Genomic DNA, 20903 nt, shown 5'->3' with positions numbered 1-20903 from the left:
GGTAAGAACTGATACTCTAACAAATAATTTTACTTTAGCCCACTACTGCAGAATAATACTGCAGCAATGAAACATAAACAAGGGAAAGAAAAGCAAAATAAACTTAAGTTGCAAAGGAAATGCACCGTTTCCAACAACAAATGACAGTGCACACACAAGTGCCTGCCAACACCAAAACGTGTCGAAGGCCTTAGGATGAAGACTATGCAATACTTCATAACAACAAACTGCTTCCGATGACCGTGAGGCCACAATGGTTTGCATTAGGTTCGTTTGAGCAGTTGCCAGCGGGCTCGTGCGCATGCGCAGTTGATTCGCGTATGAGCAGAACCTACTCCCGCTTATGGCTATTTGAAGTATGGCTGTTAGCTGTATCAGCAGTCACATACAGCAGGAAAAATTCTTCTGGCAGTCCAAGCTGCCAAATTCACACAAGCGCAGAGCAGTTTAAGTAGCAGTGGAGAGGATGGTAGTCTCCATGTGACCTGTGTTTGGATTTAGTGATTTCTTCTTTGTTTAAAACTCTCATGTCAAATGCAAACAAAACAAATTTCTGTGGACGAGAGCTAGCAAGTGAATTAAAATAGTTATATAATTACGAAAAACTGAAATGTTATTAGTTTTAGTTTCCTGATTTTATTTTAATTCCAGGTTTTCGGCAGTCAAGCATTAATTGCCTTTCGGAATACTGAAGTTATTTTTGTTGATTTGCTAAAGAAATTTGACTTTTATGAATCTTTTCCACAGAATCTTTTATTTGAAACAAAGCGTTTTATTCCACAGTACTGGCTAGTGTCTACTGTTTGCTGAATTACAAGTGTCCATTTTTATCCCCTGGCATGTATGGCATTATGTCATAATAAAGAATAATATAATAAAGGTGTTTGGCACCTGCAAAAAGTATTTTTGAAGAATGGCTTTTCACCTAGGCAAGTGAACAGAGTGATGAAGACCTACAAACGATGGAACAAGGAAGAGGAAGAGGCCTTCAGGTCAACTGTTTATCTACCATTTATTGGGAATATTTCTTCACAGATAGGCTGAATATTGAGAAAGTATCAAGTGAGAGTTATCTTTCGCCCTCCTTCCAAAATTTCGTCACTGGTGGGATCCATTAAAGATGACCTGGGCCTGCGTAAATCAGATGTTTACAAAATTCTGTGTGAATGCGGCAAATCATATATAGGGCAAACAACACGAACTGTGCAGGAACACATTGTGGAACACCAAAGGCATACTCGCCTTCTCCAACCCACCAAGTCGGCAATCGCCGAACATTGTATTTTCCACAGACCATTTCATGGATTACAACGACACAAAAATTTTGGCCCATACATCAAACTTTTGGAGCACGATTATCAATGAATCTGTGGAAATAAGATTGTCTGACAATGAGACTCTCATCAATCGAGATAACGGTTATCAGCTAAACTCTGCTTGGAATCCTTTTATAGAGAAACTTCGTAGTCGACGTAGTTATCTGCAGCTCTCCATGCTACTCTATCCTGTGCAAGCTTCTTCATCTCCAGGTACCTACTGCAACCAAAATGCAGTCGCAAGAACTTCAAAACAACAGATGGCAGATGGTGGGCAACAATGAGCAATCTAGTACTGGGGGCTGGGTTTTTGTGCACCTCCCTGTATAATATATATGTATTTGTATACAACTGGCACTCCTGCGTGTGCATGCGCGTGCGCACACACACACACACACACACACACACACACACACCACTTGGCACTCCAATAGGTATGTAAAAAACATGCTCTTATTTGAATGTCAGTGTGTCAGAATTGCAAAGCGATCGATGAAGAACATTCACAGATATAAGATTTTGAACAAATGAACATTTACGTTTTTATTGAGATAGCTGTAGATTTTCAGCAAAGTTTTTGAGGGTCTGACTTTTTACAGCATCTTGTGGAAATCATGAGTATCAGTGCCCTGAAGGATGGTGTATACCAATGACTTGGAGATGCAATGGTGTCCCGGAATGTACAAATGGAGAAGATGAAAAACTCTGTGGTATGTTGTCGGATAGAAAAATTAGCAAAGTTTGTTTTGTTCTATCTGTGCATTATAATTTATATCTTAGATGATTATTAAATCAAAATCAGTCTAACTGTTGTCATTTCTTAAACATAAGAAGTTTTATGCAGAGAAGTTAATAGATGCAGTTATAAGTATTATGCACACAGGGCAAAAAACAATATGATGTGCTTTATATATGATACAAACATTTTTCCTCATAAAAAAACTTTTTATAATTATTTGTTATGATTTTACCCTCATGATTAGACTGGGACAGGTAAATATATATATTTTATTGTAACTTTTCTTCAAATGATGTCTTCAGTGATTAGTATATTTATGTGCAAATAATTTCTGTATATGTTTTACATTATGCTTCAAAATTGTGGGTTGGTGGGCTAGTGTCAGACTACAAGTTCAAACCTTCATGTTCCTTCCACAGTCAGTCCTAAGATTTTGTGAACTCTGTCTGTGAAGAAAAGGCAATGTTGCACTGAATGGGTCAGTCAGTTCAGGGCATACAATCTCCAATAGGCTCATACCTAATCAAGCACTGTTATTTTGAAACAAATCGTCTGTTTGAGGTCAACTATAGTTCACCTTCATACTATAAACAGATGTAATATATCCTGCCTTTATCTGTTGCAGTAAGCATTCGGTATTCCTTTGTATAGTGCGAACTTCTTGTAGTGGGGACTCTTTGTCCTGTGGACGGTTTACACTTGACATATTGGTGTTCTTCTCTCTACTGATGCTGATGCAAATTAGTCAGCACATAAACAGATGAGTTAGTGTTGTGCACTTCCCATTTCTATCAGGACTCAACTTTTATAAGGAAAAATTATCATGTGTGTCGTATGTGTAAATAGAAGTAAGTACTCTTAATCCACTGTATAATTGCAATCACCATGAATATAAAATCATATAAATCTTCCTGAAACGGTGGCAGTTTATCGTACTGTGCGTCATTTGTAAGTGGAATGGGAGGGGAGGGAAGTTAATGCTAAAAGTAGATCTTTATTTTCCTTGTTCTCACAACATGCATGTCCTTCTCATGTTGGGATCCAAACAACCTGCTCTTCTTTATAACCTTCCCCAATCTATTCTAGTTCTTAAAGGTAGGAAAATTATTTTTATTTTTAAATGTGCGTCTCAACATTACTGGAAATTTTCCTTCTCAATATAAACACTGGTCAACTATTCTGACAGCTCTTGTTTGATCATTTTCGATCTCCTTTATTGAAACTGTTAACAAGGATCCCAAATATAGTAATGCCATAAATGGATTGGATGAAAGATTTTTAAACAGACCCCTTTGCAAATGACTTTCAGTTTCTGAGAAATCATCCAATGAATCTTAGTCTTGTGTCATATTTCTTAACAACGAGATTCATGTTGGTTTTCCTTCTAATTAATTTGGTTTGTGTAATGACATCTAAATGTTCAATTCGTGTGGTATGTCAGACATTATAACATGTTTTGCTGCATTATGTTATATTTGCTCCTAGTTGAATACGATCTGCCCATCTTTCCACCAAGTGCTGATAATCTGAAAGTCTTCTTGCAGTTTGCAATTACTTTGTATTGTTGATCGTCAGTACCTTTTTTAGCTGTTTAATGAGCATTGCCAGGTAAAGGCCTCTACCATACTTCTGCATGTATTATGTACTTCAGCTACATTGCATCCATTTTGCTCCTGTATGTTTTCTTCTAATGTCTTGTAACCCCCTCCCACACAGACACACACACACACTTTTTAAGTGGTTGTCTCACCTTTCTCATGCCCATTGTGATACAGCAAAGAACTACCCTGGTGCATCTACCATCCATTCATCTACCTACATGTCCCAGCTGCCTACATTCTGTTGTCATTATAATCGTAATTAAATCTTTCTATTACATCTGTTCTTTATTGTAACATAAAATAACTTAGTCAATTATGTTCTCAGTTTTATTTGGTTGTTGCCATGCCTATTTTTATTTGTGTGTTGAGCAGAAATATGTTGTTCTTCTCAACAAATTCTACTATTATGTGATGCACCTCATTTCTGCCATCATACCCTTGCCTGTGTCCTACTTTTGCGTGGATTTGCTGTATCATTTTCTGTAGCTCGTTGTAGAGGCCTTCTACCTCTTCATCTAATTACATACTCCGCAAACCACTGTAAGTGCATGGCAGGAGCTACTTGGCATAGTACTTCATATGCATTGTACCACATATCAGGGTTTCTTCCCTTTCCAATTGCATATGAAGTGCAGAAGGAATGACTGTGTGTACTTAATTAATCTAGTCTTGGCTTCACAATCTCTGTGGGAAAGGTATGTAGGGAGCTGATTTATATTTTTACAATCTTCTTGAAACTTTGTTGTAGGCTTTAGCGAGATAATTGATGTCTGTCTTCAGTGAGATAATTGATGTCTGTCTTCAGCATCTAAAATTCAGGTTTTTCAAAATTTGTGTTATGCTCTCCCATGAGTCAAACAAATATGTGTCCATTCATTCTGCCTTTCTTTGGATACTCACAATATTCCCTTTAATCCTATCTAGTATTGTCCCACACACTTGGCATTATTCTAAAATGGGGCATACAAGAAAATCTGTAAGCACGCTCCTTTGTAGACTTACATTATTTTCCCAATATCCTGGCAATGAACAGATGTCCGACTCTTGCCTTACCTATGACTGACCCTATGCGATCATTTCGATTCATATACCTGCAAATTTTTACACACAGGTATTTCTATGAGTTGGCTGATAACAGTTGTGACTGGTACTGTAGTCATAGGATACTGTCTTATTTGCATTTCATAATGTACAATTTTACATTTCTGAATTTTTAAAGCACATTGCTAATCTTTGCACCACTTTGAAATCGTATCAAGATCTGGCTTGCTATTTGTGCACTTCCTCAGGTATTCTTTCATTATAGATAACTGCATCACCTGCAAAAAGCTTGACATTATTATAACTACTGCCTGTCAGGTATTAACATATAGTGTAAACAGCAGGGGCCCCAATATACTTTCTGAGGCATGCCCAAGTTACTTCTGCTTCTGTCAGTGACTCTCCTTCCAAGATGACTTGATGCATCCTCCGTAACAAGAAGTCTTCAATGCAGTTACAAATTTTATTTGATGCCTCTTTTAATCATACTTTAGTTAACAAATGTTGGTGTGATACCAAGCCAAAGGTCTTTTCGAAATGTGTAACCACTGATCTGTCTAACTGTCTTGATCCATAGCTTTCAGGCTGTCCTATGAGAAAAGTGTGAGTTCAGTTTCACATAAGTGATGTGTTCAGAATCCACACTAGTTGGCTTATATGTATTAATTTCAACCTGTTTTTGAAAGGGTTCTGGCAGTTTGATACGTGAGACGTGCAGCCAATAAATGCTACTAGATATAATCTTTGGTCTGCCTTTGATTCTCAGTTCTACATAGATTATTTCACATTCTGTGTTGATATTTATCTCACTAAACTGAACTGGGTACAGTTCTGAGCTTTAACACATTTCAAACTTTCGTCCATCATCAGCTGGTTTACTATTATAGTTATATTACTGACTAATAACATGTTTTTTATCTACTAGTTTTCTGAGTGATATTTTCAAGCCAAGATTTTGTTTAAGTCTGTTTGAATTTGAAAATATTTCCTGGTAACTAATAACAATCTTGCCACAGCTACAGTTGGGTATATATGTGTATTTATTTTGCTGCTTGTAGGAGAGTGTGTACTTTAACTAGTAAAAGAATGGTAACTCAAAAGACAGCCAATACCCTGTATTGCTATCTGTGTCTATGCAAGACTACTAGTGAGTGGTAGTCTTTCTTCATCATTGTCTGTTATTTCCATGTCACCATTTCCCTTATTTGGATATGCTTTGCCATCTGTGTAGAACACCTTTGAAACACTGCAGTGTATGTGAATCAGGACTGTTTGCTTGTGGCTCTTTCCATTATTTGCTATACAATATTGCAACAGTGCATATTCAGTTTCATTAACTAAGGAGGGGTCCCCCCGCCCCCCTCCGCTCAGCCCCCACTTCTCTCCAGTACTGTCCTCTGTGTAATGGGAACGTTGACCTTTCCTTTATTTAATATTTAATTAGAAAATAATTTAATACAAAAATAAGCAGCCTATTATCATATACAAGTTTAATTTCTTTACGATTGTTGTCTTGTTGTCAATTATAGCTGTGGCGGGTCACTGTACTGGTAGCAAATATTCATTGGTTTGTATTTTTCAGACTGTACAGTGGATCAGTTTCAGTGCAACACAGGTGGTTGTGTAGCAGTGTCTCAAGTATGTGATGGTGTGGAGGACTGCCCAGACAACAGTGATGAATGGGACTGTATACGACTTAAAAATGGTACAATGACATTGGAAATAAGGTAACTAAATCACTCATAACCCCTTTACTTTAATTATTATTATTATTATTAGCATCTGACTGCATAGCACCTTCATACGTTGTACCACCAATGTGAAATTTGGGGTGCTACATACAAAAGTGAGTATTTGCTGTACATTTTTCTGTTTCTTTTAAAACTCTTTACTGTTTGAAAAAATTTTACATGCAGTAAATTAAAAACATGTACTACTCTGTGTAGCCAACCAAAATTCGTTTATGAATGACTGCCTTCAATCAGTTTTGTTTGATGTTTTTCCCATCCAGGAATTTCCATTATTGTAATCTCCAAGCGATTCACTTATTTTTAATATTTTAATTAGAAAGATCAAAAATGAGGCTACAACAAATTATAGAATAGTAAAACTGCTCAAGCAACAATGATAGCATTCTTAACTTTTTTGTGTGTCCTTACGTCAGTTACTTCTTAGTAGACATTACATCCCATGAATCGTATTTGCTTGCAACAACAGTCAGATATATGTCAGTTTGATACATTTCCTAAATATCACCATGCACTAAACTTTGAGATATTTCTCTTGAAATTTACCATAATTTTGCAAATCACATTTGTATATTGTCCTAGTATAGACATTATTGCTGTATTATCACTACTTGGATTTGAATAGCTGCAATTTGTCTAATTTTTACTCAATACTGACATACTAAAAATGATATCACAGCAATGAAATTGAAATTCCTTTTTACTATATACAGCATATAATTAAAAATTTGAAAATGTTTTAACAAAAAATAATACAATAAAATAATACAATGATTAAATTTGAAATAAGGGTAGATGCTTTTAGGATAAATATTTATAATGAATAAATATTTATAATGAATAGTTTGTACTAAACAAAGATGAATCTAGATTCTTAGCAGTTGTTTTAAGGAGAATGAAAGATAGGAATTAAAATGCAGAAAAAGATATCTAAAGACAGCAGAAGGGACAGTTTTTCCATATTTGTTTCCCTGTTGTGGAAATTATCCTCCTTTCAGCACTTGAAACTTTTTATTGCCATGTTAGGTGAACACTCTCTTGTTTTACTGATGTATGGTAACTGGCATTCTTCTTATTAAGTGTGTTCATATATGTCACTCAGCTATTACTAGGATTTCTTTGTCATTCCAACACTGAGTGAGGTGGCACAGTGGTGACACACTGTATTCACATACAGAAAGATGATTGAAATTCCAATCTGGCATCCAGATTTCAGTTTTCTGTGGTTTTCCTAATTCAATTAATGCAAATGCTAGGATAGTTTCTTCGAAAAGAACATGACCTATTACCTTCCCCATCCTCCCTTATCTGAGCTTATGTTCTAATGATCTCTGAGCTTATATTATAATGATCTTGCTATTGACAGGACATTAAATACTCATTATTCTTCATTTTATCGTAAGCCAAGGATATACATGCATCAAAAAAAGTTTACATCACCTCGATTCAGAGAGTTCCGGAACCCGTACAGAAAACTGGAATAGAGATCAACACAAACATCATTTCTGCCTCTTTTATTGTTCATGAAAACCACACACTGCATGCTGTACCATGACCTTCAGAGGTGGTGGTCCAAATTGCTATACACACCGGTACCTCTAATACCCAGTAGTACATCCTCTTGCACTGATGTGTGCCTGTACTTGTCGTGGCATACTATTCACAAGTTCATCAAGGCACTGTTGGTCCAGCTTGTCCCACTCCTCAACAGCGATTCGGCATAGGTCCGGTCCGTCAGAGCGGTTGGTGGGTCACATCATCCATAAATAGCCCTTTCCAGTCTGTCCCAGGCATGTTGAATAGGGTTCATGTGTGGAGAGCATGCTGGCCACTCTAGTTGAGCAATGTCATTGTCCTGAAGGAAGTCATTCACAAGATGTGAAAGATGGCAGTGCAAATTGTCATCCATGAAGACAAATGCCTCACCAATATGCCACCGATATGGTTGCACTATCGGTCGAAGGATGGCATTCACGTATTGTACAGCCAATACGGCACCTTCCATGACCACCAGTGGCATACCTCGGCCCCACATAATGCCATCCCAAAACTGCAGGGAACCTCCACTTTGCTGCACTCTCTGGACAGTGTGTCTAAGGCATTCATCCTGACTGGGTTGCCTCCAAACAAGTCTCCAATGGCTGTCTGGTTGAAGGCATTGTGACACTCCTCAGTGAGGAGAACATGATGACAATCCTGAGCGGTCCATTCAGGATGCTGTTGGTCCCATCTGTACCCCACTGCATGATGTCGTGGTTGCAAAGATGGACCTCGCCATGGACATTGAAAGTGAAGTTGTGCATCATGAAGCCTATTGCGGACAGTTTGAGTCATAACACAAAGTCCTGTGGCTGCACGAAAAGCATTATTCAACATGGTGGCGTTGCTGTCAGGGTTCCTCTGAGCCATAATCCATAGGTAGCCGTCATCCACTGCAGTAGTAGCCCTTGGGCAGCCTGAGTGAGGCATGTCATCAACAGTTCCTGTCTCCTTGTATCTCCTCCATGTCCGAACAACATTGCTTTGGTTCACTCTGAGATGCCTGGACACTTCCCTTGTTGAGAGCCCTTCCTGGCACATTGTAACAATGCATATATGATGGAACTGCAGTATTAACTGTCTTGACATGGTTGAACTACAGACAACACAAGCTGTGTACCTCCTTCCTGGTGGAATGACTGGAACTGATTGGCTGTCGGACCACCTTGGTCTAATAGGCACTGCTCATGCAGGGTTGTTTACTCCTTTGAGTGGGTTTAGTGACATCTCTGAACAGACAAAGAGACTGTATCTGTGGTACAATATCCACAGTCAACATCTGTCTTCAGGAGTTCTGGGAACGAGAGTGATGCAAAAGTTTTTTTTATGTGTGTGTGAGGAGTATGTAGCATGATGCAAAAGGTATGATAGGAATCATATGGTTGAGTCACGTGCAGAAACTAAGGCAAGCTATTAATTTAAATGACTTCAGGGCAGAATGAGACATTCACAGTGCAGTGAAGTGTGCTTTGTTGGGAAACTTCCTTGGATATTAGAACTTGAGTCCTGGTCCTACATAAAATTTAAATCTGTCAGGAATTTTGACTTCAGGGTAGACTGTGATGGCCTGATGTTTGTGAACGAATGTCATGGATGCAACAAGTATTCTAGGTCATTCAGTTTCTGCCATCATTAATATCCATTAAAACCTCAAATATTGGTGAATTGGATAGCAAATGTCAACAGGGTGTATATGACCCAGGACAACCTGGAGATCCGGAAAAAACTGGGAATTTTTTCATCACAGAGAAAACCGGGAAAAACCCGGGAATTTTTTAGAATTCTGGGAAGTTTTCATTGTTTGAGTTTTCAGGTAAATTTCTGTAATTTTGGCTGGTAAGAACCGATACTCTAACAAAGGATATTACTGTATCCCTTTACTACAGAATAATACTGGTGCAATAAAATGTGAACCAGAGAAATTACAAAAATAAAACTTCAGCTGCAAAGGAAACGCGCCACATACAACAACAAAACACAGTTCTCATAAAAGCATCTGCCACCAGCAAAATGTGTCAAAGGCTTTAGAAAGACTATGCAATTCTTCATAAGAACAGATTGCCTCCGATGAGTGTGACATCACAGCTGTTTACATTAGATTCATTTCAGCAGTTGCGAGCGGGCTCATGCGCACGCGCAGTTGAGTCGCGTATGAGTAGTACCTTAACTGCTTCTGGCTGCTGAAGTGTGGCTGATAGCTGTATAAGCAGCAGCAGCAAGCAGACAGATCTACCCGTAACAATTTTACTGGCGCACCCAAGCTTCCAGATTCATGCACACACATCAAGCCTGGATCTTGGGACCTTGGTGGGGGGCGGAGGGGCAAACCAGGGTGTCTGCAATTTTAAGTTGGGGGGAAGGGGGGGTGCCAAATTCATATTCTTGAGGGACAAATCCTTGTTTTACAAAGCATCTAGCATCCAATGCACATTGGTCTATCAATTATTCATATGATTTTGAAATGCATCACTGTTGATTTCTTAACATTTTTGAACGTATTCCAAGTTGATTTCTGAGTGAATCATAGTTTGTTATTTGGTCTGTGGGGTTTGCAAATGATCAGCTTTGTTATAATTACTAGTGAAATCCATAGATTCAGACTACCAGAGTGCAAATAAATGACAAACAGGAGTAACAGTTAAGAAAGATTACATATTATCTTCTCGGTGTATCCAAGAAAATGAAATTTTGACAGAAAAGTTTTGACCAGATTGCTATACTTTCTAGTGTACGGTCCCCAGCTAGCAGCCGCTTAAGTTCAATTCTGGGAGTAGCACAGAAAACACGTTGTATGGACATGTAATAGCGCCTAACCAGAGAATTCACATGGGATAACTAAACCGGTGATTGTGGCAGGGGTAGTGAAGCTAACCAGAGAATGAGTCTTAACACTGGCAGGAATAGTTACAGAATTAGTGATGACAAGATTGTTTGTTGGAATGAGAAAGGAGAAGAAACGAGGACATCACATAAATTGTGGAAAAATATGACGATTCCAAATTTACACAGAACTTTTGTACTACTACTTTTCAATTTCATGCTTGAGAAGCTGGCGCCTATGAATGAAATGTGAAACTATCTCCTAACATAAAGATTTTTGCTATTAGTAGGTCTAATAGGTGATCTGATATTGGTACTTCATGAATTACATTCTGTCATGCTATAGAAATGACCATTTGTGCCAAGTCATTCTCGTTTATTTGGTGTGTGTTACAACTGCTGCAATATTAGAGAGGCCTATTTCATTTCATCTAGCAGACAGTGACAAAATAGACGTAATCAGATTGAAAAATCACACCAGTCTTGGGTAATATTTGTATTCTTCCTTTCTTTTTTTTAAAAAAATTACAAAATATGCTGTGTGTAGAGGTGTGGCATTACACTTTTGCACGCTAAAGTCCAAATATAATGTCTTACATTTCCTCAAACATGTGTGTTTTATGTATCAGACTGTTCAGAACGATGTGCACTACAATATGAAGATTTTTTTAAAAGTCGATTTTTTAAATTTTTGGTGTTCTATCTCAAACACTGGGGACAGGGGATTCAGAAATATCATAGATCCGGTTCAGATGCAGAGAGCAGTCTGTGTTGTAATGGGGAGATGGGTAGTCTCCACGTGACCCATATTTATGTTTAGTGATTTTGCCATTTCCTCTTTGTTTACTGCTCTCACATCAAATGAAAACAAAACGTATTTCTGTGCCGAGAGCTATCAAGTGAATTAAAATACATTCACATAATTATGGAGGGCTAAAATAGTATTAGTTTCAGATCTTATTTTATTTCCACCTTTCTGACAGTCCAGCATTAATCGTCTTGCAGAACAATGAAGTTATTTTTGTCAGTTTGCTAAAGAGATTTGGTTTTTATTAATCTTTTCCACTGAGACAGTCAATTTATTTGAAACGAAGTGTTTAATCCCACACTTTTGGCTAGTTTCAACTGCTCACTGCATTTCAAGCGCACGTTTTCATCTTCTAGCTTGTATGGCATTACGCCATGATAAAGAACCAAACATGAGATAATACAGTAGTCCAAGAAAATTTACACTGTAAAGCTTAATGTCAGGTCGAGGCCTACTTCATTGGGAATCTGGACATGCGAACGTGCACTATAATCTGAATTATGCATTGTAATATGGTTCACAAAATTCTGATGCTCTTGGAGTATCCTCTATGTCTTGTTTCTTTTTTGACACAATGTACGATCTTTAAATGTCTTACACATATGTACATATGGGCTTCCTACATCATTGTAGCTGTGCAAGAGCAGTGACACCTGTTATCTGGTGCTCTCTGACAACTGCTGAAACTGATTTCTTAAATCGCAGAGCATTTGACTCTCATTTAAAAATCAACTCTTTGAGGACAAGCCATTTAGAAGAATTTCAAGTCCAGAAGATTACATTTGTGTGATGTATCTTAGAGTGTAACATGCGCAAAAGAGATTAACATTATATGTGAAAGCTTAGCTTCTCTTGGACCCTCTTAATCTATAGGCAGTGGAGAGCAGGCGTGTTAATTATGATGATTAATAATCACTCACACTCCCATCACTTACCATGAATACTTTTATTCTTGCAGCATATACACAATGCATGTAGCATCGAGTGCGTACTACAGAGAACTGATCTGGTAAAGATACAGTTGTTCTCACTGCGGTAGGGTAGCGATATTATTTTGGGGTGAGCCAGTGGTTCTTAGTTGCCACAAATCTTAGAGACCAATATTATACGTCAAAACTTTGCTTCAAGCAACACTGTGTATATTAATTTAAACCATTAACTTTTCCTATTTGTGTGTTCACACCACTTAACAGTGATGTTCCTCTTGGCTGACTACAACACGTGTCCTATGCTCTGAACCTGCGCTGTCATTGGGTGGCGAGATCACATGACATGAGCTGTGGTTGGCTTACAAAAACGCATCGCAGTCTCGACTTCAGTACTTCGGAAAGTAACATGTGGTGTTTGGTGGAATTCACCTTTATACTTTCATAATATGAAAATATGCAGTGTACATGTTGCTAACATCAAAGATCTTTCCACAACATGTGTCCTCCCCCCCCCCCCTCTCCCCCCCCCCCTGAGTTTAGTTTTCTATAGTGCTGAGAAATTCTACACTGGAGTATAAAACCATAGCCATTCAATGGATTTATAACTTTTACAGTTTCGAGGGGGAAGTATACTGTCATTTAACATGGAAAAAGTGTATTTTCACCCAGGGGAAAATTTATTTTTAACCGGGAAATCTGGGGAAAATCCGGGATTTTTTTTTCTTGTCTGCATAGACACCCTGGTCAAGTTGTTGGACATACTCAACAGTGTCAAGGAAAAATATGTCAATATCGGACACAGCTAATAGCAGAGACTGAAACTGAGGAAGGCAAAAGTGCTTCTATTCACCATATGTTCTCACAAAAGGAACAGTACAGCAGCCAATCTTTATATGTCCTCTTTATGACTCAGTGCCATCATTAATGACACTTTCAGTGTTCATGATAACATTATGCTTGGACCATGGAACAGTGGAAATTTTTTGCCTGCTCCTGTGACTATCACATCCTGTTATGTCATGCTTGTAACTGAGTTAGAATACAAGGGATTCAGAAAAAGAATGTGGGGTTTTGAGAGGGCAGGGCCTGGCTGTAGCAGTACTGAGCAACATGAAACATTCACCTAGAATGATCAGCTGTTATGAAAGGCACTCTGGAATGTACTGTTGACTGCTTTACATTTCTCCTAAAGGTCAGAAATGTATTGTGTTGGTTTGAGGAGCATGGGGAACCTCATATGATGCATTAACTCACAAACTCTCTAGATTTCAATAGAATACATTTGAGATGTTACAGAATGCCAGCAGACAGTTTGCAAACCAATGCTTTATAATGTGCAGGAACTGTGTACTCTAAACGATGGCATCTGCTGCCCTATTCCTGTTCTCACATGCCCTGTGTACATCAAGAGTGGCTGACACACTATCAAGATCAAAATGTTTCAGTTCAGCAGGGTGTTTTAATCATTTCATAGTCCTGAAGCTTCACTTCCATGTTGGGGTGTTCAAAAGATAATGATGTTTGTTTGCGTGTGTGTGTGTGTGTGTGTGTGTGTGTGTGTGTGTGTGTGTGTGTGTGTGTGTGTGTATGAGGGGGAGAGAGAGGGAGAGAGCAACATATTTACATTATCATTTACATCTGCAAATTTCACTTTGACAGTGAAGCTTTAAATAGTAACTTAAAAGACAAAATAATGCTATTTTTGGTTTTTGGATATCACTGATCCTCACATAATGTCACTTACTTACAAATAATTCCACTGTCTTCGTATTTTTCAGGTCCTCTGATAATGTCTGGCATCCAGTATGTGCTGACAATTGGAGTAATGATTGGAGTAATCTAGCTTGTCAGAATCTTGGATATAGCAAAGCTGAATTCACAGAGACTCTTCCTAACTTGTACAATACATCCAAGTCCAACATCAGTTATTATACATTAACAGGCAGAGACACCAGATCAAAACTGACAGTTGCTTTGAAGTCAACAAATGACCAAATGCCATGTGCATCGAACAGCATTCTGGAGATATCATGTGCAGAATTTAGTGAGTATTCTCACACCGGAAAATAATTAAGCCAATATGACATTAATAACATTTAATTTACTGATAGTTAGCATTAATAATTTTAAATGGCATTATCAGGAAGACATAGCTTTGTTTAAGATGTGTCTTGCTTAAAGGAAATTAGTAGTTCTATCTGCCACTGAATAATGTTTTACTAGGTTAGATAGTAAAATTAGTGGTGTGGACTACTGAAGTCAGACAGCATAATATGAAGCACTGTATTCTGAACAAGACAATGATCTATGCCACAACCAGAACCAGTTGTCAGTGAAATGACATTTGTTCTGACACGCAAGACAGTCCCAGATTTTTAAATGATGCAAACACCTGTTAAAATAATATTGGGCCTGGAAAAGTTGATCTTATTGAGGAGTTATTCTATAATGGAAGGGATAACAGAGGATGCATTCTTCAGATATGGTCTGCATTACACAACCAGAATTATGCCATTAAATCTTTGTAAAATTCTGAGTTATTATTTCTTTCTGTGTACATCCTCTGTATGGCATTGTATTACTTGTAGATATATTGGTTGTATAACATCAGTGTTCCTGTTTATGACGTTTAGTAATATTGGTAGAAGGACTTACAATGGCAGTGTTTCACTTCAAAATCAGATAGCTTCTTATCAGATAGCTACTTATTGTAAAGGAGATATGTCAGACTGCAGACAGATACAACTAAAAGACACTTACATAAAGCCTGTGACCACAGCCTTCATCAGTAAAAGAGAGACACATACCATTCACACATACAAGCAAACACACCTCACACTCATATGGCTGCTGACTCCAGAATCTAATTAAGTTGCAGACAGGCACAATTAAAAGACAAAAGTGTCTTCTTTACAGTAAGTAGCAATCTGTCTTTTCCTATATTGTTGATATTACTACCTAAATTTCATGGATATTTTACAGGAATTGTGTCTAGCTTTTATAACTGCCACAATAAATTACATCATTACCAGTATTCATTTTGAGAAATGTTGTGTTTATGATTTTCTTGGCATCCGAGCACCTGTCAGTGCCCTACACTAAATTTTAAAAATGTCAAGTTTTTAATAAAAAACAGTTGATGAATGTCTTTGTGTTCTTGTCAGCTTGTGGCAGTCATGGCCAAGCAGAAGGAATTGCTGCTCGTTTGGTTGGAGGAGATGGAGCAACAAATGGCCAATGGCCCTCAGTAGCACTCTTGTTCCATGCTAAATTGAGGACTAGCTGCACGGCCACAATTATTAGCCCTAAATGGCTTATCTCATCTTACAACTGCATCCATATGAGGTAGTAAGCAGTGACAGGATATAATTTTTATTTAGTTGAATACTATTTTAAACTCTTGGCATGTTTGTAGCCATGTTTTTATGCAGAGATGATTCTTATTCTGTTAGCTTGTATGCATATGATGAAAAAATTGAGCTATTTTCTTTGACTGATAATAGAATCTCTTCATAAACTACCTTTTTACACCCAAAATTTCACCAAAGTATGTATATGTCACATATATTGCACACATTTATGTCTGAATCTCTGCTGTTCTACTCCGTGCGACACCAAAGAATATGCTAAATTTATCTGTGCTCTTCAGCTGTATGACATGATCTTTGGTCTTGAAACATATTGACAGAAATATTGGCTCAGTGCAATACTCATTCTTGTAACCTGATTGAAACAATGAACAGCACAAATAAGAGGGAAATTGCAGTTCATAGTTCATACTTTTAAAGAGTTCCTAGTCAACTAAATCCATGATGATGGTAGATGTTAGCTGCAGTTTTAATTTTGAAAACGCTGTCTCTCTTCCACCTCCTTATACGCACACCCTTCCACTTCCACCTGCCTCTTCACATCTCTGTCTCTTCCACCTTACACCCTGTTTCTCTTCCACCTGTCTCTCAACACCCTCTTCCTTTTCCACCTGCCCACTACCCTTTCCCCTCTCTATCTTCCAGCAAACTCCTATGCATTCCCTCCTTCCCCTTCTCTCTGTCGACTTGCTCCTCCCCCTCTTTCTGCCCATCTCCTCCTCCCCTCTCTCTGTCCATCTCCTCCTCATGCTCTCTCTGTCCATCTTCTTCTCCCTCTCTTTCTGTCCATCTCTTCCTCTCCCTTCTCTCTGTCCATCTCCTGTGTCACACTGTTATAAATCCCACCCCCACAGTGCTTCTTTCAATTTAGTTATATGTGTACCAAGTTTGGTTAAAATCTGTGTAGTGGTTTAGGATGGTATGTGGAAGATACATACATACATTTTTGTAATATACTAGCTTTTACCCCCAGTTTCACTCACATAAACATAAGTCACATATATGTCTCAGTCTCTGCTGTTTTCTTACACTGTGCGACCCCAGAGAGGATGATGTTAAATTTATGTTTGGTACTCAGCCATGTGCCATTATCTATGATCTCTAAACATGCTAACAAAAATATTGGCTCATTCTTGGAATCTTGGTGCACACAAAGCAGCATAAATTACAGATAATCTGCACTTCATACTAAAAGTATTCCAAGTCAACTAAATATAGAAAAGAAATACCAAAAGGTACTTTTAGAATATTTTTGCAAGGGTCCTCCTTCTCAACCCCATCCCCCATCCATAGGGGTAGTAGCGGTCTCTTTCACCCATGGTACTTCACCTTCCTCCTCACACCAGCTTCCTTTCCCACCTGCCCACCACCCCTCTCCATCCTCCACCAGCCTCCTACACCTCCCCATCCTCCCTGGCCATCTCCTCCTCTCTGCTCTCGCTGACCATCTCTCCCTCCCCTTTCTCTTTGCTCAGCTGTGCCTGTCCACCTGGAACACAATCTGATACTATTCACTCAACATGCTGGTCCTGCAAGGCATCTGAGATATCAGGTGTTAAAAAATCAGAAACTCAGATTTTGAGACGTGGTATTACAGTACAATAGTTGTATCTGCATTTTTAAAAGGCAAATTCGCATTCAGTGATAGAAAGTCTCTGTTAATTTCATCTCTGTTTATTTAGTGCACGTAATTGGTGCATGAAGCATACTTGTTTTTCCTCGACATATTACAGGTACTGCAAATGATCACTTTGTGTGAAATACCAAAAATCAGAACACAGTTAATTTTGTCTGAGACATGTCCCTACATATCTCAGTCAACTTCTCCATGGCATGAGATCTGCTATTCTCCAAACAATACATGTTAAAGGGTAAACAAACACAACATCCTGGATGCACTGGCACAAACTGCTGGGTGATAAACTGGGTGATCAGTAAACCAGAGAAAAATCAGACATATCACTATTCCGTGCATACTTCATACAGCATTCTTGTAAAGTACCATTCAGATTTTCATGAAAATTGAGGAGGAAATGGGGAGTAGCTCTGCATTTTCTGTACCGTAGATGATATCATTATGGTGACTTATCTTCCTGTTCAGGTTGAATGGTGCCTCATCACCAAATCCTAACCTGCCATGACATCTAGTCTCTAGAAATAACTACTGTAACAATCTTGTGAAGATTCCGTATCATGTATAAACTGTTGTGTATACACTATTGTGTATGCCATTTCAGTGAAGAACTTACCAACTTTATGTTTGTACCATTCGTTTTGAGTATTATCATAGAATTATTATAAGAAGAAATGATGTAAGAAATCTTACTCTGAAGCAAAGAGAAATAACTTGTAATATACTGTTCACAGCATATGCATCTTTTGTGTAAAATGTGTTCTTGCAGATGTAAATGAGTATGTGAAGCACCTTCATTAAGTAATTCATATGCCAGATTTCATAAAAAATAATTTTCAAAATTAGTTACGGAAAATATTTCTAACACTTCTATTATTTGTAAAATTTAATGCAAACATGTATAAAGTATTGCAAAATTTGGAATGCAGATTGACTGTCTTTTCAAAAAGTTGCAAAATTTGGAATTTTCCTGGTTCCTGTTTAAAATTGTAGATCTGAAGGCAGCAATTTAGTAGTACCATAATAGTAATTCATTATATTTAGTACTGAAATTAGATCTCCAGCTCTCAAAGCTGAGATTCATATATAATGTTCAAATTAGCATTCATTTCCCACATAGAGAACTGATGCCATAGATATGACATCAAATAAAATTACCCTACCCATTCCAGTAACAGTTTCGTCCATTGATGCCTTATTTCTTAATCCTTTTGCAAGACTAATCATTCCAAAATGACATATTCTAGAGAGATATTTAATCTGGTGCATCAGTTAAACTGCATGTCTTCACAGTACGCAAATATAAATACTTTAGCTTTGCAAACGTGTAAAACGTGACTGTTTGCTTCTAACAGCCAATCAGATCATGAGATACCCCACAGATCAGGCTGTAAACTACATTTTGCAAGATAATAAAAATAATATTGAGTAAATACTGAAATAAACATTTCCCATGTTCTTTTGTACCGCCAGGAAAATATCTGCATGATGTCACACACACTGTGCTGTGATTGACTAACAGAAGCATATTTGTGTACTATAAAAATAAGTAATTTAATTTATGCACTGCCTTAAATAGCTCTCCAAAATGTGTCATTTTTGGAACAATTTGCTGTGGTAAATTGGCAGGAAAGGTGCTGTCAATGAATAAAGCTGTTACTCCATTCCAAGTTAAAACCAACTGAAGACAGATTCTGTGTTGTGAGAAAAGGAGTATTATGTGATAAACCCATTAGATTTAAAAACCATACAGAAACTAGTACTTTAGGTGAAAGAAACACTGAAACTAACAGGGTTGCATCTTCAAACTAGCCTGCCAACTCCTATGACCACAGAGCCATGCAAGTGCTTGTTCACAGCTCCAGGTTCTTGTTTCAGCCCTAAGAACTCTGGTGAGATGTCATGGCAAAGAGCCTGTTATGTATATCTAGAATGGAGTGATTTAAAATGGAATGATCATATAATGTTGATCGTCGGTAAAGCAGATGCCAGACTGAGATTCATTGGAAGAATCCTAAGGAAATGCAATCCGAAAACAAAGGAAGTAGGTTACAGTACGCTTGTTCGCCCACTGCTTGAATACTGCTCAGCAGTGTGGGATCCGTACCAGATACGGTTGATAGAAGATATAGAGAAGATCCAACGGAGAGCAGCGCGCTTCGTTACAGGATCATTTAGTAATCGCGAAAGCGTTACGGAGATGATAGATAAACTCCAGTGGAAGACTCTGCAGGAGAGACGCTCAGTAGCTCGGTACGGGCTTTTGTCAAAATTTCGAGAACATACATTCACCGAAGAGTCAAGCAGTATATTGCTCCCTCCTACGTATATCTCGCGAAGAGACCATGAGGATAAAATCAGAGAGATTAGAGCCCACACAGAGGCATACCGACAATCCTTCTTTCCATGAACAATACGAGACTGGAATAGAAGGGAGAACCGATAGAGGTACTCAAGGTACCCTCCGTCACACACCGTCAGGTGGCTTGCGGAGTATGGATGTAGATGTAGATGTAGAATGGCTGATCTCCCTGGTCTATTTAATCTGAAGGGGTACAAATTCCTTCATAATTTAGTGGAAGAATAGCTTTGCATGTCAGCAGAATATATTAACATTGCCAAATGCCAGTTGTTCTACTCAAGACAGGTTTTCTTCCACATTCAGATATAGACTCAAAGAGGCTGCTTCCATAATGTAATGAAGAGTTGATGGATTGGCAGCATAATGTCTCAGAAGAGAACTTGAAAGCAATGACAGAGGTTTCCTTTGAAAAAAAAAAAATCATTAGTGTTTGGTTTGCTGAGTTATTTTTTATTTTATTAGATTTAGGTTTAATGTAAATGTTTCATTTTTCCAATAATTGCAATAAATGTGATCTTTGATATTTATAAATACAGTGTAACTGATACTTACATCTTCATTTTCAATGTAATACTGGGAAAAATTTACATGAAAAATAAATCACTGAAAACTGGCAAAAAAAACCACTTAAAAGAAAACACACACACACACACACACACACACATCTCAGTTGGAGATGGGAAGGGGAGAGAGGGGATTGACCATAAAATAAAATTGCCTTTCTTGCCCCCTGTTAAGGACTATATATAAAGTAAAATACTTCTTAAATTATAGTTGCAACTAATTTTAAACATTCTTCAATTGAAAATAGTCACTGAATTTAATGAATACAAAATAGATAAAATTATTTTGAGGAATAAGTAAAATAAACCAGTAACTCACTTGTAAATCATTTCATGAGGCACAGTAACAACAGAAAACAGCATTTACGCTAGTTTTGACTACTATCTTGTTTTCTTGCAGTAGTACACACGTTCACAAACACAACTGTACATGGAC

At 37.9% G+C, this 20903-nt stretch overlaps 1 protein-coding gene across 1 annotated transcript in view; it reads left to right on the top strand.

Annotated features, from left to right (window-relative positions):
• The window catches only part of LOC124777259 (mucin-17-like), a 91419-nt gene that overhangs the window by 49820 nt on the left and 20696 nt on the right, over positions 1-20903 (top strand). The window contains 4 exon segments of the mRNA XM_047252585.1: positions 1916-2026; positions 6280-6424; positions 14320-14585; positions 15706-15886. Of these exon segments, the coding sequence (XP_047108541.1) occupies positions 1916-2026; positions 6280-6424; positions 14320-14585; positions 15706-15886 (703 nt within the window).

The sequence above is a fragment of the Schistocerca piceifrons genome, chromosome 2, assembly GCF_021461385.2.
Source record: "Schistocerca piceifrons isolate TAMUIC-IGC-003096 chromosome 2, iqSchPice1.1, whole genome shotgun sequence".
NCBI classification, from domain to species: Eukaryota; Metazoa; Arthropoda; class Insecta; order Orthoptera; family Acrididae; genus Schistocerca; species Schistocerca piceifrons.
This window is presented reverse-complemented; position numbering and strand designations above follow the sequence as displayed.